The sequence below is a fragment of the Melozone crissalis genome, unplaced genomic scaffold, assembly GCF_028551555.1.
Source record: "Melozone crissalis strain CALT ecotype California unplaced genomic scaffold, PUWL_Pcris_2 ptg000023l_1, whole genome shotgun sequence".
Classification (NCBI taxonomy): Eukaryota; Metazoa; Chordata; class Aves; order Passeriformes; family Passerellidae; genus Melozone; species Melozone crissalis.
In genome coordinates, this window is record NW_026535801.1 from 13,660,366 (window position 1) to 13,676,356 (window position 15,991).

General features: G+C 42.0%; 1 protein-coding gene across 1 annotated transcript; it reads left to right on the forward strand.

Moving 5' to 3' along the window:
* The first annotated feature begins 5,589 nt into the window (after positions 1-5,589).
* COQ10B (coenzyme Q10B) lies at positions 5,590-15,761 on the forward strand. Its single transcript, XM_054278125.1, has 5 exons — positions 5,590-5,645; positions 8,952-9,086; positions 10,364-10,556; positions 12,682-12,783; positions 15,313-15,761. The coding sequence occupies exons 1-5, from the start codon at positions 5,590-5,592 to the stop codon at positions 15,478-15,480; spliced, it is 654 nt and encodes a 217-aa protein (XP_054134100.1). The 3' UTR covers positions 15,481-15,761.
* Positions 15,762-15,991: the final 230 nt, after the last annotated feature.

The following is a 15,991-nucleotide window of genomic DNA, read 5'->3' on the forward strand; positions in this document are numbered from 1 at the left end:
CCGCCGCTTCCGCCACACGGGGCCGCCAGAGCCCGCAACGCGCAGGCGCGGCCGCCGTCCTGCGGGCCGGGAGCCAGGCCCCGCCCACCGCCTGATGGACGGCGTGCTCAGCCAATGGCCGTGCGGGAAGCGGCGGGGGCGCGCGCTGAGCCCGGCCCGCCCTCAGGGAACTTCCGGTGAGGGCGGGGGCAATGGAGGAGCCAAATATGGCAGAGATTGCTGAAAACTTCTTTCCCACAGCCACTGAGGGGTGCCCCTCGGGAATTTGGGTGCTCAGCTCTGTTTGCCAAACTGCTTGACGTGGGTTTCATGTGGTCAGGACAACTGGCTCAGTGCCAACAGGCGGATCGCTAGATAAAATAAAGCAGATATACGTTTATTGCTACAAGATGGGGGTTAACCGGATTGCAGCCCTTCAGGCAGGTCAAGTCTGTTCAATATTTTAGTGAGGGCTTGAAAGAGGGAAGGGTAGCTGTGTTTGCGAAATTGGCAGATGACACCAAACTGGCAGGTGGAAGAAGGAATTAAGAATCATCTGACATTTATTCACATATGAAATAATCTAAGAGCACAGAGGTAAGCTTCAACAAAAAGTAAAAGTTACTACATATTGGAATTTTAAGTCACTATATTAATTCAAAGTGGCAAAAATAGTCAGGAACGGATGACATGGGAAATCAAAGCTATACAACTATCCATAGCAATATGCTGCTGCAGTGGAATTAAGTCTTACTCCAGGCCATTAAAGATTTGTGTTGTGTACAAAACCTGAAAAGCAATTGTTTCACTTTACTTACCTCAGTCAAAGCCACTGATGGCATTTTATCAGAGACTTGAGCAAACTCAGTATAGTCTAGAAGAGAGGAGGAACAATCAGATGTTTATGAACATGACTTAGGTGGGGATGTAAACAAATTGTTTAGCTGTTCTGCAGTAACTGCCCTCACACCACTTCCACATTTCATTTGGGAATTACTAACTTTTTCCCCCGTTCTTTTGGTGTGATATACACAGATTTCAGCATCACTGTCTATTGTATACCTGATAACTGACTAGGATTGATTCTGTCCACATGCAAAGCCCTGGGAACTCCCCCTTACAGTCAAGTGTTGTGAACAAACTAGTTTTTTATTGTCTCAACTTTTAGTAGTAGTAAAACGCCAAGGCTGGTTATGCAACCTAGGTACAACGTCCACAACTGCTTAATGATTCAGCACATCAATGATATTTCATAACACAGTGTAACATGTAAACTTCTATAGTTTATTTATTATCATGTTTCACTGTACACCTGCTAAGTCCCTAATCTCCTCAGAAGCCTTTGCAACAAGTGAAGTTGACTTGAGAACTTTCCATCAGGTAAAATGCATAAACTCTTTCTGAAAAGGGTGATAAATGCATGATGGCAAAACTCCTCTTGACTCTTCACTAACCACTCCCCTTATGTAAGCTGGTAGTTCACATTATGGCTTTTTGAAGGTTGTCTTAAAGAAAATAGTGTGAAGCTCATGTTTTTGTGTTAACATGCCTATTTGATTGACCAACTGATCTAAAGATCTGTCAGTCTTTGCTTTGTGTCGGTTGGTTTGCAGGAGTTTGATGAACAGTTCTGCTTTTAATAATTTACTAACTAGTAACTAGATGTACTCAAATGTTAAAGGAACTGTCACTGAAGGTGCACAAAGTCCTCTGTCCTTTATTCTCAGTGTTGTTAAACTCATATTTGCATTTCTGGAAAGATGCACTTGCACATACTCACAGGCCACAAAAGGAGATATTTACCAAGCTGCCCAGGACATGTGACAGTAAGGTTGAGGCAAACTAATTCCCCACTGCAAGAATTGAATGCATGTGACTATTTTAAGGAAATGTCACATGCTGACTATGAAGATCAATTTGCAGTAACTTTCTCCTGTTTCTTCAGCCTGACTTCCAGCTTATCCTAAGCAGAACAGTTACAGTATTTCATTTCTGCTGTTGTTAAGCAGACCTGAGCTAGGGATGAGGTCCCAAGGAATGCTTTCAAGTAATCATTCTGGAATGTGCCATTTCACACATTAAAGGGACTCATGTGTTGTGAGTGCTAACAGAATTTGTGCAGTGATGAAACAATGAGAGAACTGCCTTTTGTTTGTGTCCCTTCCCTGCTTTTCCACCAAATTCTGTATGCTGCCCTGGGTTCTTTTTGGCTGTCAAATGCCTGAATATGTACTTGTGCCTCCTGAACATGAACTCCATCCCACAGCTTCCACAGGATTCAGACAGGGCTGTTACTTGGTGCTTTACCAGCCCTACTGAGGTCCCATCCCTTTCCCACACATACAAGTGACCACAGAGTTCACAGAGATTCCTGGATGGATTTGAAGCAGATTGGATTTAAGAGCCCTCAAGCTTTGCAGATCTTTTACCTAAGTAACAGAGCTTCAAGCTCCTGCTTTATGTAAGATTCAGGTCCAATTTCAAGGGCAGCTTAAGCTGTCACTAGCTGGCACTGCTGCTGACAGACTCTGCCTGTCCTTGACTGACCCCAGCTATTGTGCCAGCAGAAGTTTCTGGCACTGGTCCACTCAAAGAAGGCAGGCTTTTGACTACATCCTCTGCTGCTTCTTCCAAAAGTAACTTTTTATTTGTATCCATTTTTTCCCCCCACCCACCAACTAAAGAGCTGTACAACGAGCTGACATCAGGCAAAAAGATAAAACCTGGGCTAAACTCCTAGTGCTTCCTTCTGCCCAGGTCTGTGCTTAGCTTCAGGTGCCAGGGACAGATCACTGACATCCATGTGTCTATTAAAGGTAAGGGCACAAGTTCTTAAAACAAAGAGAGGAAATATTTAACCCCAGCAGCTGTGGTTTCAACTCTGTAGAAACTTCTCAAAAAATAGCACAAGATAAAATCTCTTCCAGTCCCATTTTTGTTTCTGATGTCAAGAAGAAATAATGTAGAAAGGATCCTTTTAGTCACTGGCAAGCCAGTGAGATAAAAACCACACATTGGAAGATAAGCTTTTTGGAGGATTTCAGATGAGGGCTGCTTTGTGTTCTGCAGGATGTGCATAACCTGACACAAACCATTTGTGTCACTGCCAGTAAGGGTGGGCTGAGGAACTGAAATCAAGGATGGGATGGAATGATCATCTGTGCTCTCACAGTCCTGTGGGCTCCCCTGAGGGAGTCTGAGGGTGTTTTTGTAGATTTTCTGCCAAGAGGAGCCGGGCACAGTCCCAGGGCTGGCAGGGGCAGGGTGCTGGCTAAGGGCTGCTGCAGACACCTGCCCCTCCCCACACAGCAATCTCCCCAGCCTGCCCTAGCTGAGCCCGGGCTCTGCATGGTTTGGTGCAGATCATGTTCTTCCTGAGCACTTCAATAAATACACACAGCACTGCTTTGGAAGTGGGACAGAGTAAGAACAGAGCAGCTGGATTTCAAATCTGGCTGTGAGCAAATATGCACCGAGATTTAAACATCTTTTGGATTTTTTAGTTCACTAAAACCTTATGAAGATCAAACAAGTCTAATACAGCCAAATACTTCAATTATTAATAAGACCAAGTTCACTGGTGCTATATGAAATATTTTAAAAAATTATGTGATTTTATATCCTGATTTATCTACATACGTAGATGATTATTTTTCCCAGCCTACATGTATAATTGTGAGGTATTTTGAGATCTTTCAAAGGCAAGTATTATTCAAAACTCATGTATAAACAGGAACACAATGGCAATACTTTTGTTTTCTTCAGCATATCTCTGGCTGCCTAAGGAGCATACTAAACCAGCTGCTCTTTTCACTCATCTGTAGGAACATAGCTGAATAAAAAATAGCCTTTTTTTCCACAGGTATATGCTCTCCTTGTCAACATTGACTCTTTGCCCACTGAAAGGTGTCATTAAAATTATTGTTTTTAATAGTATAAACCTCATAATCAGAATTTAAACCTAACCTTCTAATGATGGTAGTGTTATAAAAAATAACATTTAGAAAAAAACAACCTGTGTGTTTCTACAGTCCATCTCTTTCTGGTGTATCAGAAATGTCTTGCATCCCTCTGGTGTTAAGGATTAATTTGGGCCACTCTTCCTGTCAGAGTTAGTAAATGCAGCTCTCTCTTCCAGCACCAGGTATCAAGCAAGGTTTAAGAACTTAAATCCTGAGCCTACCAAGAGAGAACAAAAAAGGCAAAACCCTTTTAAGTGCCTTTGGAATCCATCACCTTGAACTTCTCAATGCTCTTCAAATATTCTAACACTGAATGACATCAGTCTTTGTAAGAGGTAATTCCTGATGCACTGAGCAAGCTAGAACGACAGACACAGAACCCAGCAATACCAGCAGCACTCGTGGAAGTTGCACAACACACAGATGAGGTCAGTAACAAGGGCTAGAGGAGGGGAGGACAGCACAGGACTGGGGCTGTGTTTGCATTTCTGGCTTTGCAGTTTGTTCTACACCTGCACTGGAGGTCATGGGATTTTACTGATTTCTGTTTCTCATCAAGTTAATGAGACATGCTGCAGGACAGCTTATCTGAAAAACTCCATACCCTGAGGTGGTGAAGTAAAAGCTGCTCCATTGAGTCTGTCATCCAAATTGGTGGTGTGCTTATTTAATGATGACTGGTTTTGCTTATGGCAAGGAGGCTGGGATAATTAAAAGGATCAATTTTCTGAAGAGGATGTTGTAGTAATTTTATATAATTGAACTGTTATTTTTGTCCAGAAATCTTCTCACTTCTTAATGCATTCAGCATCCAACAGCTTGAACTAACATTGCTTCATTTACATTGTAAATGGGAGGGAACGGATTCCTCCCGTAGTTGGAGGGACATTGCTGACAATATATCCAGGCTGGTTTTCTAGTGCATGCAGTCCAGACACAAGTCAAGTTCAGGACGTGAAAATACCAGTCTTAGTTCAAGATTCCCAGTCAAGACTATACCTGGTACTAAATTTTAAAAAGTTAACCCAAACTATTTTATGGAAATAGATTTTGCAGTCTTACCTTTTAACAATTTATGTGTAACACATAAACGGATATTACACAAAATATGAAAGGTGTGATGAGTTGGATTTAAACAGCAGGTCTCCAATCGCAGAGTAATTGTAACACACGCTCTTCTTGAGAGAGGCTGTATTTGAAAGGTTAATTACGAGAAAGCGCTAATTAGTCGATTAACTAGTTGATTTCTTTGGCCCAAGTTGTGGTCAGACGGTGCTCTGTGATTACCGACAGGTCTGTGGCCCTGCTGTGAAGCTGCTGCTGACTGTAACCCTGCGCACGCACCGAGCAGAGGCGAGACGGGCACCAGCGACCCCTCCCGCAGACCCGCCCGGGTCAGGCGCTCTGCGGGGGATGGGACACGGGGCGGGACACGGGGACGGACACGGGGACGGAGCCGCTCCCGCCGCTCGCCGGGGGCGCCCCCCGCGCTCCAGCCCAATTATGGCCGCGCGCGGGGCTCGCGCGCCGCCGGGCCAATCAGGCGGGGCGCCGCGGGCGCGCGCGCTGTCCCGTGACCGCGCCCCCGCAGGCAGGGCGGGCGGCCCCGCGCCCGGCGGGGCACAGCGGCCGCAGCAGCGCGGGCGGGATGGCGCGGAGCGGCGCGGCGCTCGGCAGGGCGATGGCCACGGCGGCCGCCGCCAGGTACGCGGGGCGAGGCGCGGATACCGCGGGCGTGACTGAGAGGGACCGCGTGCGGTTAGAAACTCGCCTCCTGTTTGCCCGAGACAGCGGCAGAGTTGGGAGCAATCCGTCCAAAACTGAGGGAGCGCCCGGATGTTTTCCGCTTCAGATAATGCAACAAGTTTCTTGTCACCTGAGCATGTGTAAGGCTGGCTGCAACAGCTTGAGAAAAACAATATGCTTTGGTGAAGAGTTAACCTTTCATCTGAAAGAAAAAAAAAGCAAGCAGATGAAAGAGTGCGATTTGAAAATCGTAGTGTAAAAGGTTCACCTGTTAGCACAGTTACGGCAGTGCTGCTGTGAGAGGGATTGGGAGAGGGATGGAGTCTCACCGTGGCAGTGCTGCTGTGTTTCTTTATCCAACTCTGTCATCTTCATAAAAACTGTCAAAAAGTGAAACAGAGATTGGGTCATGATGTCAAATTTCATGCAGCCATTTGACAGAACTGTTAACTGTGCAGTGGTAAAATGTAACACGACCACATTTTTTACTGTATATTCTTTTGGTATAATCGTAGTGTTGTGTCTGCAATATTAAATTCGTTCAGTCCTAGCCAACAAAATTGCTGTTTTAAAGAGTAATTTATTAGAGTCGCCAGGGCAAAATCAATTGCTGGGATGGTGTTTGGTATAAGGAAACCCATTAAGGAACTGCTTGCAAATTCAGTTTAAAAATGTTTCTAGTGGAAGCTGCAGGGATCTTGGCAGCTGGCTTTAAGCAAGCACAAGCTGGATCAAAGCCAGTGCTGTGCTACTGAAGCCCTGGAGCTGGGGACGCCTCAGTGCTGCAGTTGTCCCCGGAATGCACTCTGTACCTGCTGCCAGCTCGGCAGGACCTCACTGTGCTCACTAGCAGGCTTCAAGGGCTCAGGTGGGAAATTAGTCTCATGTGCTTATTCAGACTGAGATGCTAGTGAGGACACTTGCTGGTACACTCATTTTTTGGGATACAAGCAGCTGTTGGCAAAGAATTTGAATGGGATCAACTTGTGCCTCACAGACCATAAAGTCAGATATTGCTAACCTGATCAAAGTATCAGCTGGGGTACTGTAAATACATTTACCCAGGCTTAGAAAACTGTGTAGTTACTAAAAAAATAAAATTTAAAAAAATCACAGAATATGGATCGCTTACATGTGCATGTCATACTCCAGAAATGCTTCCTTTTCAGGCCATGGGAGTTGGGTGGTGCTGTGGTCGCTCCTCAGGTGCTCAGGGAGGAAGCAGCGAGTGGCAGGAGTGAGTGGAGATGCTTCTGTCACTGGCAGGAGACAAATACAGAGGTGGCAGGTGTGTCTGAATTCTAGAATGGGCTTGGCTTTTCTTCACTGGCCCAGGTCAGGTTCACAAAAACACGTGACAGTCCATGGAAATCAAGGGATTTCTTAGAGATCTGCTTCCCTGAGCTGGGAGCCAGCCCAGCACATTCTCACAGCATCTGTTCTTCAGATAAAACTGGGAGAGGGACAGACTCTCACCATACTTGTTAGCATTACAGCCTCTTAACCTTGCCTTCCTCGAGTGGCAAGGACACAGTCTTTCAGCAGCTGAGAGATTATTTGGAGGGATTGTTTTTCAACCCTGTGGCTGAAACAAGTTCAGATAAAACTGGATGAAACAACAGACTGGCACGGCAGTACAGTAAAAAACAAACCAAGAGACAAACCCTGGTGACTGGTTTGGACTGTGTCCTGTACATATCCCAGATAATGGAATTGAAATCAGCTGTGCAGAATGAGGTCTGCTCCACACATTTGAACACCTTTGTGAATCTGGTTGAGGCAGCTACAATATTACTGGCACTCTTCCAGCATTCCTGCCAAAGCTTTTCCTTAACAGTCTTGTATGGTCTGTCTGGAAAAAACAGACTTTGTCCACATCCCTTGAGATACTGTTACCAACATTTGCAGAGTCTAAAGGCTTTTAAAGTGGACCTATCCTCTCTTCATTTTGATGCAATACTTCTGTCCCATTTTAGTTTCTTTTCAACTGCAGTGATTACAGTGTATTTTCAGGCATCATGCTTCATATCCCAGTTGCAGAGTTGGTTTTTAAAAAGTTTGTAGATTGTTTCTAACCAGCTGCTAATAATGATTATTTTCCTCTAAACTCTGCCAGTTTGTTATTTACCTGACTCCTAATACAGTGACCATGTAAGCTGATGTGCTCAGTCAAGGGTAACTACTGTATTTCATTAGAATTCTAAATTAGGCTGATTTTAAAGAACATATTGCTAATTTTAATGAAATGTCATTCAAAATTGGTAACTAATTCGCTGATTAATTTGGCGCTTGGTAAAAAAAAAAAAAAAGAAAAAGGGCATCTACCTGTTCATTGTGTCTAAAAAAACAACAAAGCAACCAACCAAATGCCAAGGAAGCCTAGTTCTGAGTAAAAGAGGTTGGCTCCATTTTTAACCACGTGAATCAGAAGTATGGTCCTGATTATATAGTTAGAGGAAGATCAGTAAAAGACCTGAGTTACTTGTTAGCTTATGTTTGTAGAGTCATTGTGGGCAAATAGTGGCATTTTTACTTTCCTGGTGCCAAAATTCAGAGCTCCTCAGGCAGCATTTTGCATCTTGACTGACCTGATCTGAGGAACATCAGTGATTTAGCAGAACTGTTACACACAGTGAATATTTGTTAGATTTTTAGTGTAGATGTTCACAGAGAACACTGAGGTGCAATCTTGGAGTTACTAGTACTTTTAAAGGTAATTTGTTGAGTTTTACTTATGAAAACACTGCATCCAAGGTTCTAGTGATATTTTCTGAAGGAAGTGTTGAAAGCTGGGTAAACAAAGCACCTTCTGAAAGACTTTCAAATGAAATTGTCCTTTTAAGAGAAGGGTGGCAGAGTTCAGCTTTCTGTTTCCAAGTGAACCCTTCTCTAATTAGTGTATTCCAAAAGGGTAAAGCATTGCAAACTGTGCCTCGTTTTTGCTATTTAGAAATCCTCTTCTGCAGGCTAAGTGCATGTGAGACTTGGGCATGAACTCAAGCTGCCAGTGGTTAATGGGGCCCTTTGTCCTGCACTCTGCCAGTTACTGCTGGCATCACTGGGGGCTATTTTTAGCTCCTCTTAGGGAGAAAAAAAAAGGGTGGCCCTTGTGTGTGTGACAGTTTATATTGTTACAAGCCTTTGTTTTTCCATCTGGCTGACATTTTCTATAATGTTATACAAGAGATGGTTTGTCTTACCTGAATGCATTGTTGTTTATTTTGCTGATATGAAACACATCTAAAAGCATTTTCCCTCTTGCAGGCACTTGGCTTCTTGTGGTATTCTGATGACCAGAACTTCTCCTGTAATGAGCCATACTTTTTCAAGGAACTTCTTCAATGTTGCTGCACCACTAATAAATAAAAGAAAAGAATATTCTGAGAGAAGAATTATAGGGTTGGTATAAGACTGTGGAAAGATGCTTTAAATGCTTATTGATTTTGTGTTTGCTGTAATTAATCCAAAACACTAGTAGTTCAAAAGACTGGGTATACCTGAAGTCACATGTAAGACTCTGGAGCATAGAAAGGAGTTTTGACTTTCAGAATTTGTAGAGATTAGGTTTACCAGCCTGAAAGATAATATTAAAAATGTAGGAACCCAAAGCCCTTGGCCCATAGCAAGAAAGAGCAGAAATAACTGTTCCATTCCATGACAAAACAAAGCCAACCTTGAAATGGAGTAATACACTAAGAATTTAGTGTATTACACTTATTATTCACATCTAGTAAAATGTGAATAACTCAACAGGTGTTAAAACCCTGTTCCATTCTCTCCCAAACACATGCTAATGCTTGTACTTACATTGTATTATACTTCTCAAGATTTTCTTATTTCTTTAAAAGAAGAAAAGTAATTAGTTCTGTGATGAACAAACTTCACACAGACAAAGATTTTGAAACCTTGTTTGCCTTAGAGCTAGTGGGAAAATCCCAGTTTATGCAATGATACTGGGATTTTCCCAGTCTCTGGTCCACAACAGTATGAACTGTTTATTAGCTTTTTTTTTACTATACTTAACAATCCTTTTTTTGATAGTTCTTGAACTGCAACAGATCTTGCCTAGTCACTCAAAGAGGGCCTTTGTCCATAGTGCTCACTGCTAAGTGCTGTTGAACATATGCTTCATTTTAAAGGAAATTAGGCACATGCTTAATCCCCTCTGTTTCAGAGTCAGAATGAAAAACTAAAACCCACAGCTATGTAATACTTTGCCATGTTACAGCAGAATCAGCTAAAATGTTGCCCTAATAGTGTTTCATCTGATTTCAATATCCTGCCTGAGCAGGGGTGTTGGACAAATGAGGTCCAGAGGTCCCTTCCAATGTCAGCCATTCTGTGATGCTGGAAGGTTTTCCCATTGCATCTGTTTTTTTAATTAAGCTGTTTTATTTGGGCTCAATTAAGGAACCTAGCAAGCACTAGGTTCATTATTCACTAAAGCTACTGCTGGATGGTGTGTGATATTTTGCTTCTTTATGCAAAAAACAATTACCAGTGTATTACTGTGCTTTCCTCTTAATTAGCAAAGCTGCATTTTCAATTTCCAAAACCAGTGGTAGTGACTATGTCCCCCTTTCAACTGGCTATGCCACATAAACCATCCTTGATTTTTAATAGTAATTTGAAGTTTAAATACCTTGCAACTGTAATGTTCTTGTGTCCATTTCCAGGTATTCCATGCAGGAGATGTATGAAGTTGTTGCTGTTGTGGAGAATTACAAACTCTTTGTTCCTTGGTGTAAAAAGTCCGACATACTCTCGAGGCGCTCTGGGTACTGCAAAGCAGAGCTAGAAATAGGATTCCCTCCTGTAGTAGAGAGATACACATCCATTGTAACCCTAGTGAAACCACATTTAGTTAAGGTAATTGCATTTTTCTTTTCTCCTAACCATAATTTTCCTTAACTTTTGTGTGTTGGAATTTGAACATTCCAGGAGCATCTTGCTTCAAAACAAAATCGATCCTGGAAGTTCTTTGTGTGGCTCAACACTTGTGTTGCTTTTCTTTAAAGACTTTAGATAAACTGGGGAGAATTTGAATGTGTTTTAAAACAACCTGCCACATGAGGGAGGAGAGCAAATCACTCTTTAATGTGTCTTTATTGGCAAAGCTGGCAGCCATTAAATGAAGATATTAACATTTTTGCTTGGTTTTTTTTTTTTTAAATTTATTTTGTCCAAGCATCTCTGAATGCAAAATAAGTACTCAGTTAAAAGTTGTCAGACAACTCTAGCTTCTGATGCCTTAATGAATAATAATGACTTATCTGTCATTACTTTTCTTCTCACAGTTTTAACTAGTTAATATGAAAAGTCTAAAAAAAAGCTAAGCTTCAGTACAATGTGCTGAAGAGATGGTTATTCAATATAGTGATGAGAAGAAGGAAATGTGGATTTAAAGTCAATTTTTTTAAAATAAATTTTCCCAAGAGAAGCAGTTCTATTTTTCCTTTCAGCTTTTTATGAGCAATAATTAAGAAAAAAGTAGAGAAGTGTCAAGTAAAATATTTTAAATGATGCCTGGATGTTCTATTGGTTTGTCTTATATGTTCAAATCTGTTTTGGTAAAGAATGGCTCAGAACAGATTCCTTCTAGCAAAACTGCCTCTCCCTTGGCAGAGCCTGATTGGTTTGGAATAACTAGTGGAAATTATAGCATTTGATTGCTGTTCAAGATAATTGTTTGAAAATTCTATTTCACTATTCTTTTCTAGGCTTCCTAATAAGAGACACTTAACAGAAAATGAGTTTCTGAAGTACAGGGGATATGTAAATTGGAAAAAGGAATATGCAAAATGCCTTTATTCAGTATCCTTACTGATTCTGGAAAGAAAAGAAAAATTCCCTATTAAAAAAAGTTGAGCAGCTATAATGGAAAATCTGTGACTTACATGCTGAGAGCTTTCCTTTTCTACAGTTTCCTGAGAAGACAGGCTTTTTTCTTTCACACAGCTATCAGATTGGCTTACCAACTCTTTTTCCCTCTTAATTCACTCAAAAGTAGAATTCTTGTCTCAGAAAAAAGACTCACAAAAGTGGTGAGGAAAGCCATTTCTTCAGATTGCCTCCCCTGAGGCTCATTAGCCTTTTCTCTGCTGCAATTACTTTTCCTAGAGGTTTACATGATGTCCACAGAAGTGCAGGAACATTTCGAGGGAAGTGATTGTGTGCTTGGACCATTTCACTGTCCTCTCAAATAACTCCAGGCAAAGGAACCTTGTGTGCTGCTCAGGCACAAGATGGGAATGGGTTTGTTGCTTAAGGTTTTCCCCTTTTTAGGGCTTAAACAATGGAAAAATCAGATTGGTAACAGCAGTTTTGCTGAGGGGGAAAGCATGGAGTGAGTTTGCTACTTTAGGACTGGGAGAAAGGGGAACACAGTGGCACTTTTCCCATTTTTCCTGCTGTTTTGATAGCAGTAGGGAACAGCAGGCCCAGCTCATTGTATCTAATCTTCCCTCTACTCCTTCCCTTTCTGATATAGAAGTAGCAAGGCCATGCATTATCTCATTCCTGGAAAGAGCAATGTCGGTGTTTTTGTGCTGGTGATTATTCTGAGATGAGTCACCTCAGCACAGTCTCCAAGCCAAACAACACCTATTCCCTGGGGGCAGTCTCTTGGAGCAGAGCTCCTTGGGCTAACAATGGGAACTTGTACAAAAATTACCCAAAAAAAAGTTACAGAAATTTTCTCTACAAATTCCAAACTAGTTGAGTTTATGTATTTGGATGTTCTGTGCATCATGCCACAGATCTGTGTTATGACACTCAGACACAGCATTTTCCTCTGCCTTGGAAGGACCTCAGTTACTTTGCCATAACTGCCATCTTTGCATATTGGATTTCATGCTGGCTGTGCTGTAAGAACAGGTTTAACTATGCCACAACCATCACTATTTAACAAAATGTAAACACAAGCTTCAGTAATACCTGTTTGTCACATTTGTAAAAGCCTAATTGTAGCTTGATTTTCAAACCTTTATTTTAGGCATCATGCACAGATGGGAAACTCTTTAATCACTTGGAAACAGTGTGGCGTTTGAGCCCTGGTATCCCTGGCTATCCAAGGACATGTACATTGGATTTTTCAGTAAGTATGGTAATTAAAGTGCCACATGCTAGGAGCAGCACATAGAAACACTTATCTTCAACTCTGGGCACTTTTTAAAATGCCTCTACTACTTCTTTAAACACTTAGACACAGAAAACAAGTTGGCTTTAGTCAGTTCTGTCCAAAAATATTTTGCAAACTTTACTGTTGGAAACCACTTCAGTGTTGTTCAGAAGCAGCAGCCTTCTGTGAGGTGTCCCTGTGTCCTGAAACAGTCTGGGACAGGCACCTCTCACCCTGCAGTTCTAAACACATTGAAGTTTTTACACAGTCCAGTGCAGGAGAAATGCTAGATATACTTTGCTATATTATTTAATCACTCTGCAACCTAAATGGTACCAGAAAGTCATTGTCCTGCCATCTGTCCTGTTTGGGCTGCAGTGTGGTCAGTTTAATTTCCTGTCTTTCAGTTTTACTCTTTCACGTATTTTAAGCCCTACTCCTTCCTTCTCTAACACAGTGTAATAGATTTTTGCTGTCTCTAATCTGTGATGGGATATCACTGCAGCCCAAAAGCATTGCTCTTTAAATCCAGTACCTGATTTAGCCTGATTTCACTCCCAGAAAAGCTGTTTCCATTCCAGTTACTGCTTTTCCATGTTCTCTGGTTTGTCTGCCATCACATTTTTTCTTGCATTTTATAACAAAGTGTGTAACAAAGCATTGAGCTGGCTGGAACAGGCTGCTAAAGTACACAGAGCTGGGCTAATCCTGCTGCCATCTGCTGGAATACCCTGCTTTGAAAATTATCTTCAGTGAATAAGAAAAAGCTTTTGGAATATTTTTAAACTAGCACATTAACCTCCTTGGGTTATTAACTTTCAGCTTATTACTGTATTGCAGTTCATGCAGTTCAACAGTAAAAATTAATCTACAGGTGCTCAAAGAACCACAATTTTTAATGGTTTGCATGTTATGTGCTCATGTTATTTGTATTTCTTTAGGCAAAGAAGTGTCAGTTCTTTCTACTAACACATATAAGCTATCTTTTAACCCAAGCCATAAATCAGTTAAAAAACTTTAATTAAACAGCTATTTAAAGCCTACAATCTACATACAGGCTCTGTGAGAAAACAGTACCACACCTCCACAAACCAAAGCCACATTTTGACATTTCAGGTCAAGAACTTCAGTTAAATGGAAGAAAAACAGAACTGGACATGGACATTTTCATTTTCTTGGGGGAACACTCTCAACACATCTTACTGCTTACCCTGTTTGGAGGCAGCAAAGGAAGGCAGTGCAGTTGGCTGAGCTGAACCTCTGCCAGTGCCTGCCCTGCTGCTCCTTGCCTCTGGGCACGTGCAGGCAGGGATGATAAACATTTCCAAACAAACTCCTCAAAACAGGCCCTGCAATTACAGATATTCCAGAGAAAACTTCAAGAATGCTTATTTGCTTTAGAAAACGTTATTTGAGTTTTGAGCTATGCTGGTTCCCACAAGCTGCTGAATCCTGTTTTGCCAGCCTGATTCCAGGAGACATCCACATACAGCAGGGAACTTTTCCTACTTTGGTTTCAGCTCTGAAATGATTTGGTTCATAGACTGAAGCACACCACCCTTTTTACCACCTGCAAACTTCATTAATGTATCCATTCCTTAAGATTGACATAATTGCTGAACACAATGCCAGACTCCACATCCCCACTGTGCAGAACTCTGCATGCCCTCAATGACAGCTCTCAGACTTGCAAGAGGCACGTTAATTTTATTGATGCTTGAGGTCAAACAAATGTAAATGAAGCTACACTTGGCTTATGGGCCAAGCTGTTTAATTACTTCTGTGCTACTGCTTTGCAGTTATATGCATTGCCCATAAGGAGTTGGGGAGAAGCTGTATTTGCTCCTTGTGGCATTAAATCTGACATTTCAGGAATAACAAAAATTAACTAACTCCCAATCCATTTCACTGACTGCTGGTGTCAGGTCAGGAGTGGGAGCTATGACACACAAACAAATCTGTAATTTTAGTCATTAAACTGCTTGTTTGAACCTACCAGAACTACTGCCACCAAAAGGAAAGACTGATTTAAAATACTGGCATTTAACAGGTAACTATTTCAAGTTGCTTTTAAGTTTCTTGGGCATGCTCCAGCTTACCTGTTAGTCTGTTGTCTTGCCACACAGGACTTTCTTCAGACAGCTTTTGTCCCTCAAGTGAATTCTGTGCACAAAATAAGTTATTGTTTGTCAGTAGTTTTTCATTACCCCAAACCTCTTTTGTAATGAACCATTTATAAAAGAAAAGACATTTTAGGTAAATATAAATGACTACTTCAGAGAACTGGATGAGAGGATTCTTTTAATGGAAAAGCCCAGAAGTACAGTCCTTAGACCAAGGAACAAGGGTTTCCTTCTCAGCCACATTCACCTATTCCCCAGTTTTAACTGTTCTACAACTTACCTGCAGCCTTCACTGGAAATTCTCTATTAGAGTTGTCTATTTGTAACAGCATTTTACAACAGTATATATAAGAAAAATAATTATCTTTATTTTCTTAAACAGATTTCTTTTGAATTTCGTTCACTTCTACACTCAAAACTTGCTACACTATTTTTTGATGAAGTTGTAAAGCAGATGGTTGCTGCCTTTGAAAGAAGAGCATCCAAACTCCACGGCCCAGAAACCAGCATTCCTCAGGAGCTGATGCTGCATGAAGTTCATCAGACGTAAAGGGAAACTGTAACAACCCCAGCTATAAACTTGTCTGTACACTTCACTTGTACAAAGTGCCCTGCTCCTCCTTTGGGGCATTCATTTCTTATCTGAGCTTGGGTGTGATCTTACCCTGTGCCCAGCACACCTGCTCAGACAGACATAGAATGTTCAAAAGCTGCAATCAAGTGCAGCTTAAAGCCTTATCAGTACCAGGCACCTGGCAGCTGCTGTAACCCAGGCTATCTCTGCTGCCGTTAACGCCAAACGGCTCCTGGAATCACAGCCCCAGCTCTGCCCTAGCCAAGGGCTCCTGGAATCACAGCCCCAGCTCTGCCCTAGCCAAGCTCCTGCCGTTTTTCAGTGCTGTAACTTATTAACTCAGCTTGCTGGGAATGTAACTTCAGAGCATCAACTCGGCCAGCTCTGCCCAAGCAGAGACAACTAACACACTGGCTTCCCAGAGAATGGCACAGCTTGGCAGCCACTGAGGAGTGGTGCTTTGAATTCAAATGAGTGGCAGAGGTAA

Bases quoted from the DNA above. Each gene is read 5' to 3' on its own strand.
- COQ10B (XM_054278125.1), top strand. From the start codon at position 5,590: ATGGCGCGGAGCGGCGCGGCGCTCGGCAGGGCGATGGCCACGGCGGCC. The intron at 9,087-10,363 runs GTTGGTATAAGA...GTCCATTTCCAG, and splicing joins TCTGAGAGAAGAATTATAGG to GTATTCCATGCAGGAGATGT. The intron at 10,557-12,681 runs GTAATTGCATTT...CCTTTATTTTAG, and splicing joins TGAAACCACATTTAGTTAAG to GCATCATGCACAGATGGGAA.